General features: G+C 40.1%; 1 protein-coding gene across 1 annotated transcript; it reads right to left on the bottom strand.

Annotated features, from left to right (window-relative positions):
- Window positions 1-7,362: 7,362 nt before the first annotated feature.
- LOC107829779 (kinesin-like protein KIN-5B) lies at window positions 7,363-9,064 on the bottom strand. Its single transcript, XM_075218317.1, has 7 exons — window positions 9,033-9,064; window positions 8,810-8,939; window positions 8,550-8,705; window positions 8,125-8,462; window positions 8,024-8,050; window positions 7,470-7,563; window positions 7,363-7,425 (listed from the first exon to the last, which is right to left on the bottom strand). The coding sequence occupies exons 1-7, from the start codon at window positions 9,062-9,064 to the stop codon at window positions 7,363-7,365; spliced, it is 840 nt and encodes a 279-aa protein (XP_075074418.1).
- Window positions 9,065-16,328: the final 7,264 nt, after the last annotated feature.

Genomic DNA, 16,328 nt, shown 5'->3' with positions numbered 1-16,328 from the left:
GGGAGCGACAGTATGATGAACCTCATTTTCTTGTCCTCAAGGATAAGGTTCAGCATGGTGATGCCAGAGATGTGACTATTGGTGATGATGGGGTATTGAGGATGCAGGGTCGTATTTGTATACCCAATGTTGATGGGCTTCGAGAGTTGATTCTAGAGGAGGCCCATAGCTTGCGGTATTCCATTCATCCGAGTGCCGCGAGGATGTATCAGGATTTGAGGTAGCACTACTGGTGGAGGCGAATGAAGAAGGATATAGTTGGATTTGTAGCTCAGTGCCTCAACTGTGAGAAGGTGAAGTATGAGCACTAGAGGCCGGGTGGGTTGCTTCAGCAGATAGAGATTCCGGAGTGGAAGTGGGAGCAGATCACCATGGACTTTGTAGTTGGGCTCCCACGGACTTTGAGAAAGTTCGATGCTATTTGGGTGATTGTGGATCGGCTTACCAAGTCCGCTTATTTCATTCCTGTGTGTACTACTTATTCTTCGGAGCGGTTGGCAGAGATTTATATCTGGGAGATTGTTCGTCTGCATGGTATTCCAGTATCCATCATCTCATATAGAGGTACTCATTTCACATCACGGTTCTGGAGGGATGTTCAACATGAGTCCGGTACTCGGGTGGAGTTGAGTACAACATTTCACCCTCAGACAGATAGATAGTCCAAGCGCACTATTTAGATTCTTGAGGATATGCTCTGTGCATGCGTGATTGAGTTTGGAGGGTCTTGGGATCAGTTCTTGCCATTGGCGGAGTTTTCTTACAACAACAGCTATCAGTCCAACATACAGATGGCACCGTATAACGCTTTATATGGGAGACGGTATAGATCCCCGGTGGGTTGGTTTGAGCCGGTGAGGCTAGATTGTTGGCACAGACTTGGTTCAGGATGCTTTGAAGAAGGTTAAGGTGATTCAGGATAGACTCCGTACATCCCAGTCCAGAAGAGTTATGCGGACCGGAAGGTTCGTGATGTTTCCTATATGGTTGGAGAGCGGGTTCTGCTTCGGGTTTCGCCTATGAAGGGCATTATGAGATTTGGGAAGGAAGGAAAGTTGAGTCCGAGATTTATTGGCCCTTTTGATATATTGAGGCGTGTTGGGGAGGTTTCTTATGAGCTTGCCTTACCTCCCAGATTGGAAGGGGTTCATCCTGTGTTCCATGTTTCGATGCTCCGGAGGTATCACGGTGATCCGTCGCACGTGTTGGATTTCTGTCCAGTCCAGTTGGACAAGGATCTATCTTATGTTGAGGAGCTAGTGGCAATATTGGACAGGCAGGTTAAAAAGCTGAGGTCAAAGAATATTGCATCAGTAAAGGTTTAGCGGCGGGACCAGCCGGCCGAGGAGGCGACCTGGGAGACCAAGCAGGATATGTGCATCCATTACCCTCATCTTTTTACTACTTCAGGTATGTCTTTATGCTCGTTCGAGGGCGAATGAATGTTTAAGTGTAGGAGGATGTGACGACCCGGCCGGTCGTCTTAAGAATTAACGCCCCGATCCCCTATATGAATACAATTAAATGCATAGAATACAACGGGATACATTGAATTACAATGAAAAAAAATGAATACAATAAAATACATGAAAATACAACGTGATACGTTGAAAATACATTGAAATATATTAACAGAAAATCAAGTTGCTCAGCCCCAAACTCTGTCGTCTTTGTTCAAGAACAAACCCTAATTTCTGGCGAATCCACCATCGAGCAAAAACCTCGCGAATGAAGACAAATCATTCTTGAATGAAAGCAGGAACAACATCATTGGACGAGAAGAAAAAGAGTGTACATGTAAAGATGAAGAAACTGAGGCGACTTGTGATCCCTTGAATTTTGTCTTTAGGATGCAGAAACATAGTGCCCATCATAATTCCAATAGCTGTTAGCACGACGAGCCTAGAGAGGAATAGTTTAGGGGTGGATAGTATGAGATAGGGGAAGTTCTCTGTGGATAGAACTAGCATATCGTTTTCGAGTCCATGCCGTGATGTGAGCATCGTGTTTTCAGGAATTGGTGGAAGAGAATGGCATGTATCAAAGTAGAGAAAGAAAGAAAATAGTGTAACTGAATAGCGTATTTAGTGGATTAGGGGTAGGAGGTAACCAAAATTAGATATTTTGCTATAAACATTAAAAGGTATCTATAGAATATAATTTTTTAAATGATATTTATTTAAAATAAATAAGGTGTTAACCTTTGCTATAGGAGGTAAAAATTGTAAAAATTGCATAGGGCCCCTTTTTAACTTGTAGCCGCTTTGTTTTTCTGTTTGCACCCGTACCCATTTTTTTAAAAGCCTTTTAAAAAGACTATTTTGCCCTTCTTTATTAAAAGACTATTTTCTCTCCAAGTATACGTTAGTCCTCTACTGTCTCTGTCTTTCTCTCCCGTTATTCGCATATTTTGATTTGTTCTTCTCTGAAATTAAATGATTTTCATCGTTGTTTTTGATTTTTCAACTGCTAGTCGTCGTTGTTCCCACATTACGATTTAATCACAGGTACATTGCATTAACTTTCTGGGTTTTATTTTAGTATTAATTTTTACGATTTAATTTCTGGTTTTGGTTTTGATAGTCAAGTATTTATGATAAAATGGTTTCTTAGGGTTTAGTTTGATAAGTGCATTAGTTTTACTTTTACGATTGTGTTTTTAGGTTTTTTGAACGAGTATTTGTGTTGTTGATGAAAATTCTATGAATTCTTCAGTGATTAGACGTCAAAATTTTTATAATTTTGAGAGTTAAATAGATGATACTATTAAAGTGTGAAGTTTATAATAGTTCAATGATACCTTAGATAGGAGTTGGAGTTTTTTTCTATGTTTTGGCATTATTTTTGGATTTGAATTTGTGTTCTATCTTTTGTAAAAACTACAACATGTTTTTTTGCTGAATGTTTTGTTTTGTAACTGGTGAACATTCAGCTTTAGGAGTTGGAGTTTTTTTTTTGTAACTGGTGAACTTCAGCTCTAGAGCTGAAGTTTTTGTTTTGTAACTGTCGAACTTCAGCTCTAGAGGTGAAGTTTTTGTTTTGTAACTGTCGAACTTCAGCTGTAGAGCTGAAGTTTTTGTTTTGTAACTGTGGAACTTCAGCCTTCTTAGATATTGAAGTTTTAATTGATCTTTTTGATAATGTCCTGATGTTATTTTTTGTATATTTTACTTTTTTTTTGAACAGATGGCACCTAAAGCACCTAAAGATCCTAATGCCGCTAAAGTACGCAAAGCAGCTAATGCACCTAGACAACCTATAATACCACAGGTCCTTATGTCTCTCCTCCTCCACCTACAAGACTAAGGCAAAGATATTTTGAGTTTCGAGATTGGTTTAACTGTAAGGGTTACTGGAAGGGGAACCACGATTTGAAGAGTTTAATTGCAAATTTCTTGACTCCTATACAATGGGATAAGCTTAATAATGGTACATTTCGATACATTATGGCTATGGAGAATTTCAAATGCAGCATGAAGTTGGTTCATTGTCTATATCTTTCTCGAATATTCACCAATGATCGAGACTCCATTAGTTTCAAGATTTTTGTCCATGATGTTTCCTTCACCCCTGAAGACTTTCACATTATGTGCGGTTTGCGGATCACAACATATAATGTTGAAAAACCAATTAATCGAGAGAGCAATATTCTGAAACGCTATTTAGGTAAGTCCAAGGGTGTGACTTTGAAGGATATTCGAGATTTTATGACTCGGAATGAAATTCCAACGAATGTTGTGAATCACCGTCACGTATATGAGAGCGATGATGATGCTGTGAAGCTTATAGAAATTCTTGTTGTAGAGTCTATTTTGTTTGGGAAAAAGACCGAGTCATCTGTGATGGAGGAGTATGCATCTATTGTTGAAGATGATAAGGTTTGTGCTGAATATCCTTGGAGTAATGTGGCTTATGGGAAGCTCATTTACTCAATGAAACATGCATTGGACAAGCAGAACAAAGTAGGTTCAACTGAGTATAAAGTTGGTGGATTTCCATATCCATTATGTGTTTGGTTCTATGAGCGCTTCCCAGATATTCGGGAGAAGTATATAAGAGAGGATGAGTACCTTGATACCCCTCAGGTTCCCAGGATGTTACGTTATGTTTGTGTGGGAGAGCCTAAATATCCCGAACTTTTTGATTTCTTCAGTAGTCATGAAGTAAGTTACTTTTTTTTGTCTTTGTGTTTATATGTTGACGTAATAGTTTTTTACCCCTCATAATATACTTTTTTGTATTAAACAAAATTATTGCAACTTTAGGGTATTGGATATAATTCCTACAGAAGAGGAATTACAATTACCATGCAGCCGGATTCGTTCAAAGGTACTTAATGCGGTTCCTTCAACGGGTGAATCACCACGTAGTCTGAGTCGATCAAAAGAAGCGAATCAAACTCCTATTATTGTCTAATCACCACGTAGTCGAAGTCGATCAAAAGAAGCGAATTGAACTCCTTTTATTGGCGAATCATCTCGTACACAGAGTCGTTCTAACCGTTCTTATAATGACCCGACCGGTCGTTTTGAGATTTTGCACTTTGCTCGCCAGTTCTCGGGCATGACTTGCCACATGTGGTGTATTATTACTTAGGTAAATTGTTGGTGTTAGGTTTCAGGTTAATCAGAATGAATTTAGAAGACCAGTCTTAGTTGAAAGTTTAAAATTTGAAAGGTTTGACCAAGATTTGACTTGTTTGTATTTGATCTTGGATTGGAATTTTTATGGTTTGGTTAGCTCCGTTAGGATATTTGGGACTTAGGAGCATGATCGGAATACATGTTGGAAGTCCGGGGAAGGTTTAGGCTTGAATTGACGAAATTGAGATTTTGGCGTTTTCCGGTTGATAGGTGAGATTTTGATATAGAGGTCGGAATGAAATTCCGAGAGTTGCAGTAGCTTAGTTTTGTCATTTGGGATGTGTGTGCAAAATTTCAGGTCATTCGGACGAGATTTGATAGACTTTTTGATCGAAAGCATAATTTAAGAGTTCTTGGAGTTCTTAGGCTTGAATCCTATATTAAATTGGTGATTTGATGTTGTTGTGAGCATTCCAAAGTTTTGAACAAGTTTGAACGATATCATGGGATGTGTTGGTATAATTGGTTTGAAGTTCCGGGAGTTCCGGGTAGGTTCCGGGATGTTTTAGGCTGAAGGGTTGCAGGCCTCAGAACCCACCCGCGCGGTCCGCACAAAATGAAGTGCGTCTGCAGTATGTGCTGTGCGGACCGCACAAAAAGAAGTGCGTCCACGGTAGGTGCTGTACTGACCGCACAAAATGCAGTGCGACTGCGGTGGGGAATATTTCACTGGTCCTACTTTGGAAGCTCATATCTTTTGATTTACAAGGAAGTTTGAGATGATTCAAAAACGAAAGTTGTAGCCCTTCATGTATAGTTTCCATAAAGATAAAGATATCGCAATTTGGACATATGTAGTAAAAGCTATGGCCAAAATACTAAAGTCTGTCACTGTAAATGAAAACCTGTGCGGTCGCAGTCGTTTTTGTGCGGACCGCGGTCCTTTTTGTGCGGTCCCCAGAGGAGGAAATCTGTGGGGTACTCTATAAATACGAGGTTTTGGGTTTTATTTAATATTTTGACCTAGAGAGCTCGGATTTTGGCGATTTTTTGAAGATTTTTCAAGAAATTCATCGGGGTAAGTGATTCTAACTCTGATTTGGCTAGAGTACATGAATCTATCCTTAAATTCATCATTTAATTCGTGATTTGGGATGAAATTTGGGAAGAAAATTTGTGGAATTTTCAAAAATATAAAATGATGATTTGAAGGACCAAATGGTATTGGAATTGGATAATTTTGGTATGGTTAGACTCGTGAGGGTATGAGGATTCTGAAAATGTAAATTTTACCCGATTCCAAGATATGGGCCCAAGACTCGGGTTTTGGTAATTTCGGGAATTGTGCCCTTTGATGATTATTTTCGCTTGGGCTTTGTTCTCTTAGCATATTGTGACGTATTCATTCTAATTTTAGATAGATTCGACGGGTGTGGAGGCTGATTCGAGGGGCAAAGGCGTCGCGAGTTAGAGATTTAGCCGGTTCGAGGTGAGTAATGATTGTGAATGATGCTCTGAGGGTTTGAAATCCCGAATTTGCACATCGTAGTGCTATATTAAGGTAAGGCACATGCTTGATGACGAGCGTGAGGTCGTGCACTATTAGGGATTGTGACTTGGTCCGTCCCGATTGATGATTTTACCGCGTATTTGACTGAAACTTGTTTGCTTTCATCATGCTTTGGGCTGATTGCCATATTTGGGCTTCGTGTCAACTATTTGAACCCTTCGGGGATTTTCATTACAATTTCCTCACTGTTTGATTTATTACTTGAACTTAGTCCCGTTATTTTCCACTATTTTACTACTCAGCCAATTTTACTCAATTTTGAAACTTAAATGATATTTTAAATGATGTTTTGGGATGAGAAATACTATTTTACTATTGCTCTAGGGCTTGTGAGTATTTTTGACTGAGTAAGGACGAGAGCCTAGTTGTGAGGAAACACTGATACTGATTGAGTCCGAGGGCCTGAGATATGTACGCCATGAGGTGGCTTGTTGATATTGTTTATGAGGCCGAGGGCCTGAGATATATATGCCACGAGGTGACTTGACTGATATGAGGTCGAGTGCCTAGATTTGATGCCACAAGATGGCTTGATATTGCACTTGGGCCGTAAGGGGCCCCTCCCGGAGTCTGTACACCCAAGTGAGTGCGGGTACCCATTGTGATGTGAGATTTATCCCGAGGAGCTAGTATTATTTTGAGATTTGAGATCGAGGGGCTAGTACTATTCTGAAATGTTGCCCGAGGGGTGGATTAGTTGATACTACGCCCCAAGGGCAAATTTCTATTTGTTTACTTACATGTCAATTACTTGTTTTGCTTGTTGAGAAAGGGATTTTCACTTGAATTTTCACTGTTTTACTATTTTAAGTGATTTTACTGCTTCAGTATGGAATGCCTTATGTTTTACATGATTTCTCACTTTTAGTCACTATTTATATTTGTTACTTACTGGGTCGGAGTACTCATATTACTCCTTGCACTGTGTGTGAAGATTCAGGCATTGCTGGTTCCGCTCCTGAGTAGGGGTGGGCGTTCGGTATTTCGGTTTGGTATTTAAGAATTTTGGTTCGGTATTTCGGTATTCGGTTTATCGATTATGTATACCAAATACCGTACCAAATTATTTCGGTATGGTTCGGTATTTCTTATTTTGGTTCGGTACGGTTTCAGTTTAACAATCAATGAATAATCAATGCTAAGTGCTAACAGTGCACATGGACAATTGAAATTTTCACTCTAAAAGAATATGTTTTTCGATATATAACACTATAACATATTAACACTAACAGTGCACAACTGCACAACCACAATGTGCACATGGCTGAAAGCCTGAAACAAGAATAACATCTGCAGTTGCAACTTGCAAAGGCAACCTTGCACGCCAGTATACTGAACTCAATGTCAATATTGTATGTCATACAAACTTGCAAATTTTGGCGTATACTGTAGTTGGCAAAAGCTGGCCAACTGCACAATGCACATTACTGATTACACAACTATATTAAACAACTTAAAGTCTTAAACACAGTTAAACACTTAACACAGTCCAACAAGTCCAACAACTTAAACACAGTTAAACAAGTTAAACACAGTCCAACAAAAACAGTCTTAACCCTTAAGTATTAACACTTAAACACAGTGCAACACTGCAACTGGCCAACTGCAAGTCTGCACAGTCTTAACACTTAAACAGTTAAACATAGTGCAACAAAAAACAGAGAGGGCATCCCTCAACAAACAGTCTTGAGCAGTAGCACGGCCTCACGGGGCGTTGAGCAGTAGCACGAGGCATGATTGCACTTGAACCTAAGCTATGTGAATAGAGTGTTCAACCAAAGCTGTTATAACACGACCAAGAGTAAGCAAACTCTTATTGATTTCCCCCGCTTCTCTTGCACGAGCCTGAATTCAAACATATATAGTTAACTTGTCGCTAAAAACAGAGTGAGAACGACTGCAGAAGAAGAGTATCATTAACTTGTCGCTTAACATTTACTTTTTAAATCGATTAAAGCTAACAGGTCCTACCTGCTGCGTTTGTTCAGTAGAGTGTCTGCTGTGCGCCTCCTGGCTGCTCCTCGCTCTAGGAGGTTATAAATGTCGTTTGCACTGTACACAGCTTCTTCCTCAAGACCCCTCACTACAACACAACCTTTTCCATCCTCCATGAGAGATAAAGGCTTCTTTTGTCTCTCTTCTGAAGACTTTGAGGGCTCTTCTAAAGCTATCAAGTCAGTGATTTCTTCGTTGTATAGTTCAAAAAAAGTCACTTTCATGCTATAATCTGTATTTTGACCTTCAAGCGTATCAAAAATTTGGCGAATTGCCCTTGGAATAATACCTGCTTCAGCTGGTAATTCACCAGCCTATAACATAAGGAAAGAACAAGTCTTATGGACAAGAGTAGATCAATGTGAACGATGATATGGTGTATAGTGTGAACCAGTTAATACCTTATTCCTCATTCCTCCTTCCATTGTGTATGTTTTACCTGTACCAGTTTGCCCATATGCAAATACAGTGCAATTAAATCCGTCAAGAACTTCCTTAATAATGGGCGAAATGGCTTGATCATATATCGATCTCTGTTGTGCTTTTGGGCCAAAAACCTGGTAAATAGCATATCTTTAAGACATATCCTAATGCTAACATTCTTAACATGCTATCCATCCATTTAATGAACAAAATGCTACTATAAAACAAAGAATTATACCTTGTCAAAAGTGAATACTTTGTCTACTTGCTTGTTAGCTACATTTTGTAAAACAGAAACTTCTCTTTTACTTTCATTACATGTTATGGCCTTTGGAACATTTATCCTTTGCTCATCATCATTCAATGGCCTGAAACAACAACAACAACACTATGATTTGTCAAATGAAATTTGTAGCATTTGTTTTTCTTGAAGCCAATGTGTAAGAACATCAATCAGCAACAATGCATCCAATCCTAAGCCATTGATGTCCATATTGAGGTGTGTTTTTCCACATTCAATTTTATAAGCACATAACGATAATAAAAAAAGGCAGGTTTACAGCATATAAATCATGTCCTGAAATATGATTTCAACCAAAAGAATAGAGTCCAAGTGTCTGTTGTTAGGCAAATTTCAACCGGGGCGACTAAAAGAATAGAGTGTTCAACCAAAGAGAGCATTCTGCTATTGTTAGTTGCTCTGCTCATATGGTAAAGATCTAAAAATCCGACATAAACAAAGTAATCATATGGTAAGCCTAACACATAGTCGTGTACTCACAACTGTTATTATACAAGCAAATGAATTAAACAGCATGAAGCCATGAACGTGATACAGAATACAGATGATATTTTCCTACTAAAGGGAAAAGCTCGGAATAACAGTTCATTCAATCAGTAGTACAACCAAAAGAAAGCGAAACAACAAACCTCTGAAATTGAGGAGTGAGGAATCGAATCGAGCTGGAAATCGCCTCCTATAACCCTAAACTAGTTTGATGCAGAAAATCAGAAATTAAAAAATTTATGCGTTTGAACTCTGAACTCAAAAAGTTCAAAACTTAAAAATGTAAAAACTCAAACAAAACCTCAGAGAGTAGTCGAGTACTGGGATGAGATCACGAGAATGAGATGAGACTTACAAAACTTACAAAAGTAGTGAAGTTAACTGGTGAAGATGAGATGAGACTCGAGCTCGAATGTCGACTAGTCGTAACTCGTAGAGACGTAGACTGATATCCTAAGCAGTCGATTCTCATCTAGAATTGCAGACTGATAAGTGATATCCTAGACTCGCAGTCGATTCTCGTCTCCTTCTTCTCGATGAAATGGCTAAGCACTGAAGAGTGAAGACTCTGAAGCAGTAAGCAAGCCTTAATGAAATGCCTAATTTGATTCTCGACTTGGGTCTTGGGTATTGATTGGGCTTGGGCTTGGGTTGGGAGTTGGGGGAGCTGGGCCTGGGTGGGAGTGGGACGCTGGGGATGGGGCCTGGCCTGGCCGCATGGGCCTATAAAATAGGTAATTGGGCTTAGTCGCTTAGATATTTTCGGTATTTCAGTTTACCAAATTTGTAAAATTATAAAACCGAAAACCGAACCGAAATACCGAAAATTCATTACCGAATTAGATCGAAAAACTGAAAAAACTGAAACCGAAATACCAAATTAATTTGGTTCAGTTAGGAATTTGGTTTTTCGGATTTTTTGCCCACCCCTACTCCTGAGTGCTGATTCCTCCAGTTCCAGGCGGCTTTCAAGGAATATGAGGTAGCTGTTGACGTTCGCAGCCCCGTATCTCCATTATCTTGTCATTTCATTTCCTATCGAACACTGTGCTAGTTATTAGATCTAGCAGACTTATATTATGACTCATAGATGCTCATGACTTGTGACACCCCGGTTAGGGCTGTGTTGGGTTGTATATCCGCTACTCATTATCATTAATTCATGATTAGACTGCTTTTATATTTGTTTAACTGTTTTAAAAAGTGAATTGGGTTTAATTGGCTGGCCTTGTCTTCATGAGAGGCGTCATCACGACCGGGTTCGAGGTTAGGGTCGTGACAATTTTAATATCATAGCCTAGGTTACATAGGTCTCACGAGTCATGAGCAGGTTTAGTAGAGTCTCGTGGATCGGTACATAGACGTCTGTATTTATCCACGAGAGGCTGCAAAACCTTTAGGAAAACTTCACATTCTTGAATTCTTATCGCGCGTCCTTTGATTCAGCTTGAAATGTAACTCTTTGAATTCCTTCCACGCGTTCGTGTGCGCACATGAATGCTTAGTATCAGATGTTCATCTATGGCTTGTGATTCCCCGATCGAGGGGCGAGATGTGATCTCTGTGAGTTGATATTGGGCCAGTCTGGAGGACTTGAGGCCAGATTTTTGCCTATAGCTTGAGCACCGAGGTGCTGATTGTGTGAGCAAGTGTCTTCGAACTGATATGTTCGATGGTGTCCCTATTAGTGGAAGTGACGTTGCATGGCTATGTGATGAGTATGTTGTGACTGCGAGATGTATTCTTATGAATTGGAAGAAACTAGGAGGGTCTGCTGGAGGATAGAAGAACTATTAGATGCTTGATTTTCATCTTGATTTAAGGTATAGCCCCGAGTTATGGGTGTGCGAAGAGTCTTTTCATATGTCTTAGTTGGGAGTAAAGTAATTTTCATGTTGCGATATGAGTTCATACTCAGGAAGGCTAAGTGACTGCGTAATATTTGTGACGGTGGAAGGTATACAGAAATGTTAGTTGAAGACAAGGTAGGCGGGTTATCTCCTGCGAAGTGTTCTGAGGTTGATAGATCCTTATGGGTCTGTTAGGAGATCTCATTGGCAAGTGAAAGATATATGTTGCAAATTTAAATTGGATCGCTTAAGAGAGTGGGTTTAATTGTTGCGAGAGTGAATGCGAGATTTGCTGAAGATTTAAAGTATTAGATGGTCTGTGTTTTCACAAGCTTACAAAAGGGTTTGGGTTTAATCTCACTATAGTATTATGGCAGCAAGAGAGTATATGCGTTATGAGTTATTTAATATGTGATGATCTATGGCTTCGAGCCAAGTGGGGGAGTCTGCTGTTGATTAGTTGATTGCACGATTATGTGCTATGTTGATTCCAGTTTGAGGCATGTTGGTGAATCAATTATGGCTTGCAGAAATTGAGATCGAGGATGGCTCGAGTAAAGGAATTTTTTTAACAAAGGTTATAAGATGCTTCACAGGCGTGTGAGAATCACAAAATGTCTTGAGTTGTTATTGGTAAAGGATGCTCAGTGCATAGAGTAGTAAATTGCTTGGTTGTAATTGAATGATGTCACATTCTACGATGTCAGAGTGCCAACGAGGCACGGGTTGTTTGGTTCGCTTGATCAGGTTAATTGCATTTTGAATAGAGTGAATGACTCTCGAGAATGGTTCCAATATGTTCAAGATTCTACATGTAACAATGGGGTATTTTAAAGTCATATATATGGTTAAGAACTGAGTTTTCATTTGGAAGATGTCAAGACTTATGGTACTTTCTACATTAACTATGGGATTCTATATATCAGTATTAGGAAGTTAATGGTTCCAGATTCGCAGGAAGTCCCTTCGCGGTAGGTATTTTGAATGTGGTGCTTTTGGAAACATTTAAGAGAGTACTCAATGGCTTATGATCCTTAGACAGTGTAGTTTTATGCTTGGGTCTCATGTGGTAAGTCTGGGTTGAAGAATTATGGTGCTATAGCAAGAGGGGATATCAAGTTGAAGGTAAATCAGAAGGAAACTCGGATAGATGGGATAGCTGGGTAGTAGGCCGGATTGGTACGGTAAGGATATGATTAGTTCCTTGGGTGTGTATGGGGTAATGAGTTCCTACAGGTATTTCGCGGCAATGATCTTAGGTTTTGATGGCTTGCGTAGCCTGGCCGAATTAGAAGGATTCAGTCTTGGCAGGTCTGGTTTGTGCAAGGGGAACTCGGAGAGTTCTTGATGGTTTCTACCTCGATTGGAGATGTATATTTTCTATGGGCATGAGGAGAATGGGATGCATAGTGAATTTCTTCTAGATGAGATCAATGGAAAGTTTTTGACTAGTTGATTACGTAGATTTTTGTGGTTCGGAAGGGAGATGAAGTTCTGATGTTATCCTAGGATGGTATGGTATATGCAGTATGTTGTGGAGAATTGAGATTTGCATGTGTAAGGTTACAGTTTAGTTTTGAACGGAAAGTTATAAAATTCTTAGGCAGCACGGGCAATTTCAGATGATTAGGGGGATGATCTCCAGATGATTAAGGAAATGGTATTGCTAAATGGGATTGACGAGGGTATATGTTTCAGAAAAGGCAATGTGATTAAGTTGATGGTACTTCGATGGAATTGCGTCACTTTATTGTTAGATCGACCATTGATATTCAAATTTGCTTGGTGACACAAGGGGAATTTTAGAGTATCTTTCGTGGAATGATTGGGTATTCGAGGTGCGATATGCATTCGGACGGCGGAATTAGGATCATGTGTGTTGAGTCATGTGCCGTATGAACTTAGAGTCAGGGAAGTTCTCACATTTAGGCTATATTATAATTGTGAGTCATGTGTATCGACACTTTTTAATGATTATTGGGGGTTTGGTGACCCGAGTGGATCTTTCGTTGCTTGGTATGTTAGATTTTGGATGTGATATTGGGTTCAGACTGGTTATCTCTGTGTTGTGTCATTTTGGACTATTGCGCTAAGGCAGCGCTGTTGGCTATGCCAAAAATGCCATGGATTGAGTGGCGAGGTTCGACGAATTATGTCCTATTGAAGTGGTTTTATATTTCGAAGACCCAGCGGACGGCTGGGAAGAATTGTCTTTCTTATGTGGGCTTTCGTGATAAATGTCAGTGCAGAGGCTCCTACCATTGATTCGGTTCCGATGGTGAAGGACTTTTTGGATGTGTTTCTTGTGACCGGGCATGTCGCCGGGCAATGTTATTGATTTCGGTATTGATATGATGCCAGATACCGTATCGTATGGCATCGACAGAGTTAGAGGAGTTGAAGGAATAGACTTAGGATTTCCTTGATGAGGAGTTCATTGGCAGGCCAATATGGATGTGTGTTCTAACTTGAATTGGCTTGGTTGACTCCGAATTGTATTACTGAGAGAGGTGTTGTGATTTGTCGGTTATAGGCACCTAGGGTGCGGTTCTATTGGGGTTTCATAGTGGAAGTTGAGGGGGAAGAGAAATTGGGTGTTACTCGGTGAATGGTGTATGGGTTATGTCCTTTCGAGTTTGTGTGGTGTAGGTTATTTGCTCTACCGTGGGTATGATGATTTTCTTTGGTTCCAGACATCAGTGTGTGGTTGTCGATTTCGAGCATAGTGACTTGAGGTGGTTCATGTAGAGCAGTGTCGGATAGGATCGTACATCGCAGCAAAGTTATGTGGAGGTATGACCTTGCGGGTTAGATTCGTGTGTTCTGTTCCTACGATGTGAGACGGGTCCTCAGTCTTGTGTTGTGGTGGTACTGGTGAGCTTGAGGTGCAGAGTCATTTTCATGATTGGAGGTATGTTCGGACTGTTGCTTATTGGTGCGCGTATTATGCAAGTGGTGTCTTAAGCCTGTACTGATGTGTCATGTCACCCGAGTAGTATGTTGGATTAAAGAAGATCGTTGGGATCATTAATGAATACGAACGGTTTTGATTCTAGCATATTGGAAGGATAATATTGAGCTTCAGCTTAGAAATTTTCTGTGGTATTTGCCAAAGGAGAAGTGACTTCTTGAATGGTTGATCTGGGAAATGGTTATGGCTTACCGTGTGTTTTAGTGATCATTGGCAGTATATGAAAGTGTTGGGGCAAAACTTTAGTTGATAAGAGTTTTTCTATTGGTATTCGGGTGTCATGTGCAACTGCTGTAATTAAAAGTTATCACTGTGAGTGTTTGAGTTATGTGGTATATCAAGTGATTGCACCTGAGATTGCAAGTATGGGTGATTACAGCTTGTTCGGGCTTATTCTGAAAATAGATGTGAGATTCTGATCTTGTGAATGATTTCAGAAGTGGGAATGTGGTTCTAAGGCTTATGGGCTGGGTTGGAATGTGGAAATGTAGTTTCATTGTGTTATCAGACCTATATGAGATAGGGTGATGTGGTCTCACCCCGGGGTATATGCATGGTAAGGTTATTCAGCGATTGGTTGGCTTTTGGAACAACTCTGGGCACGTTACGTATGTTTAAGTGGGGGAGGATGTAATGACCCGACCGGTCGTTTTGAGCTTTTACACTTTGCTCACCAGTTCTCGGGCATGACTTGCCCCGTGTGGTGTATTATGACTTATGTAAATCGTTGGTGTTGGGTTTCAGGTTAATCAGAATGAATGTAGAAGAACGGTCTCAGTTGAAAGTTTAAAATTTGAAAGGTTTGACCAAGATTTGACTTTTTTGTATTTGATCACGGATTGAAATTTGTATGGTTTGGTTAGCTCCGTTAGGTGATTTGGAACTTAGGAGCGTGATCGGAATGCATGTTGGAAGTCCAGGGAAGGTTTAGACTTGAATTGGCGAAATTGAGATTTCGGCATTTTCCGGTTGATAGGTGAGATTTGGATATAGAGGTCGGAATGAAATTCTGAGAGTTGCAGTAGCTTCGTTGTGTCATTTGGGATGTGTGTGCAAAATTTCAGGTCATTCGGACGAGATTTGATAGACTTTTTGATCGAAAGCATAATTTAAGAGTTCTTGGAGTTCTTAGGCTTGAATTCTATGTTAAATTGGTGATTTGATGTTGTTGTGATCGTTCCGAAGTTTTGAACAGGTTTGAACGATGTCATGGGATGTGTTGGTACAATTGGTTTGAAGTTCCGGGAGTTCCGAGATATTTTAGGCCGAAAATCATAGCTGTAGCAGGTCCAGAAGGGTTGCAGGCCTCAAAACCCACCCGCGCGGTCCACACAAAATGAAGTGTGTCCGCGGTATGTGCTGTGCGGACCGCACAAAAAGAAGTGCGTCCGCGGTAGGTGCTGTGTGGACCGCACAAAATGCAGTGCGGCCGCGGTGGGTAATATTTTACTGGTCCTACTTCGGAAGCCCATATCTTTTGATCTACAAGGAATTTTGAGATGATTCAAAAACAAAAGTTGTAGTCCTTCGTGTCTAGTTTCCAGAACGACAAAGATATCTCAATTTCGACGTATGTAGGGAAAGATATGGCCAAAATGCTAAAGCCTATCACTGTAAATGAAAACCTGTGCGGCTGCAGTCGTTTTTGTGCGGACCGCTGTCGTTTTTGTGCGGTCCGCAAAGGTGGAAATCTGTGGGGTACTCTATAAATACGAGGTTTTGGATTTTATTTAATATTTTGACCTAGAGAGCTCGGATTTTGGCAATTTTTCGAAGGTTTTTCAAGAAATTCATCGGGGTAAGTGATTCTAACTCTGATTTGGCTAGAGTACATGAATCTATCATTAAATTCATCATTTAATTCGTGATTTGGGAAGAAAATTTGTGGAATCTTCCAAAAATATAAAATGATGATTTCAAGGACCAAATAATATTAGAATTGGATAATTTTGGTATGGTTAAACTTGTGAGGGTATGAGGATTCTGAAAATGTAAATTTTACTCGATTCTGAGACGTGGGCCCGGAGCTCGGGTTTTGGTAATTTCGGAATCGTGCCCTTTGTTGATTTTTTCGCTTGGGCTTTGTTCCTTTAGCATATTGTGACGTATTCGTTCTGATTTTGGATAAATTCGATGCGCGTGAAGGCCG

This window comes from Nicotiana tabacum, chromosome 7 (genome assembly GCF_000715075.1).
Source record: "Nicotiana tabacum cultivar K326 chromosome 7, ASM71507v2, whole genome shotgun sequence".
NCBI lineage: Eukaryota > Viridiplantae > Streptophyta > Magnoliopsida > Solanales > Solanaceae > Nicotiana > Nicotiana tabacum.
Note: the sequence above shows the minus strand (reverse complement) of the source record. Positions and strands in the feature narration are given on the sequence as shown.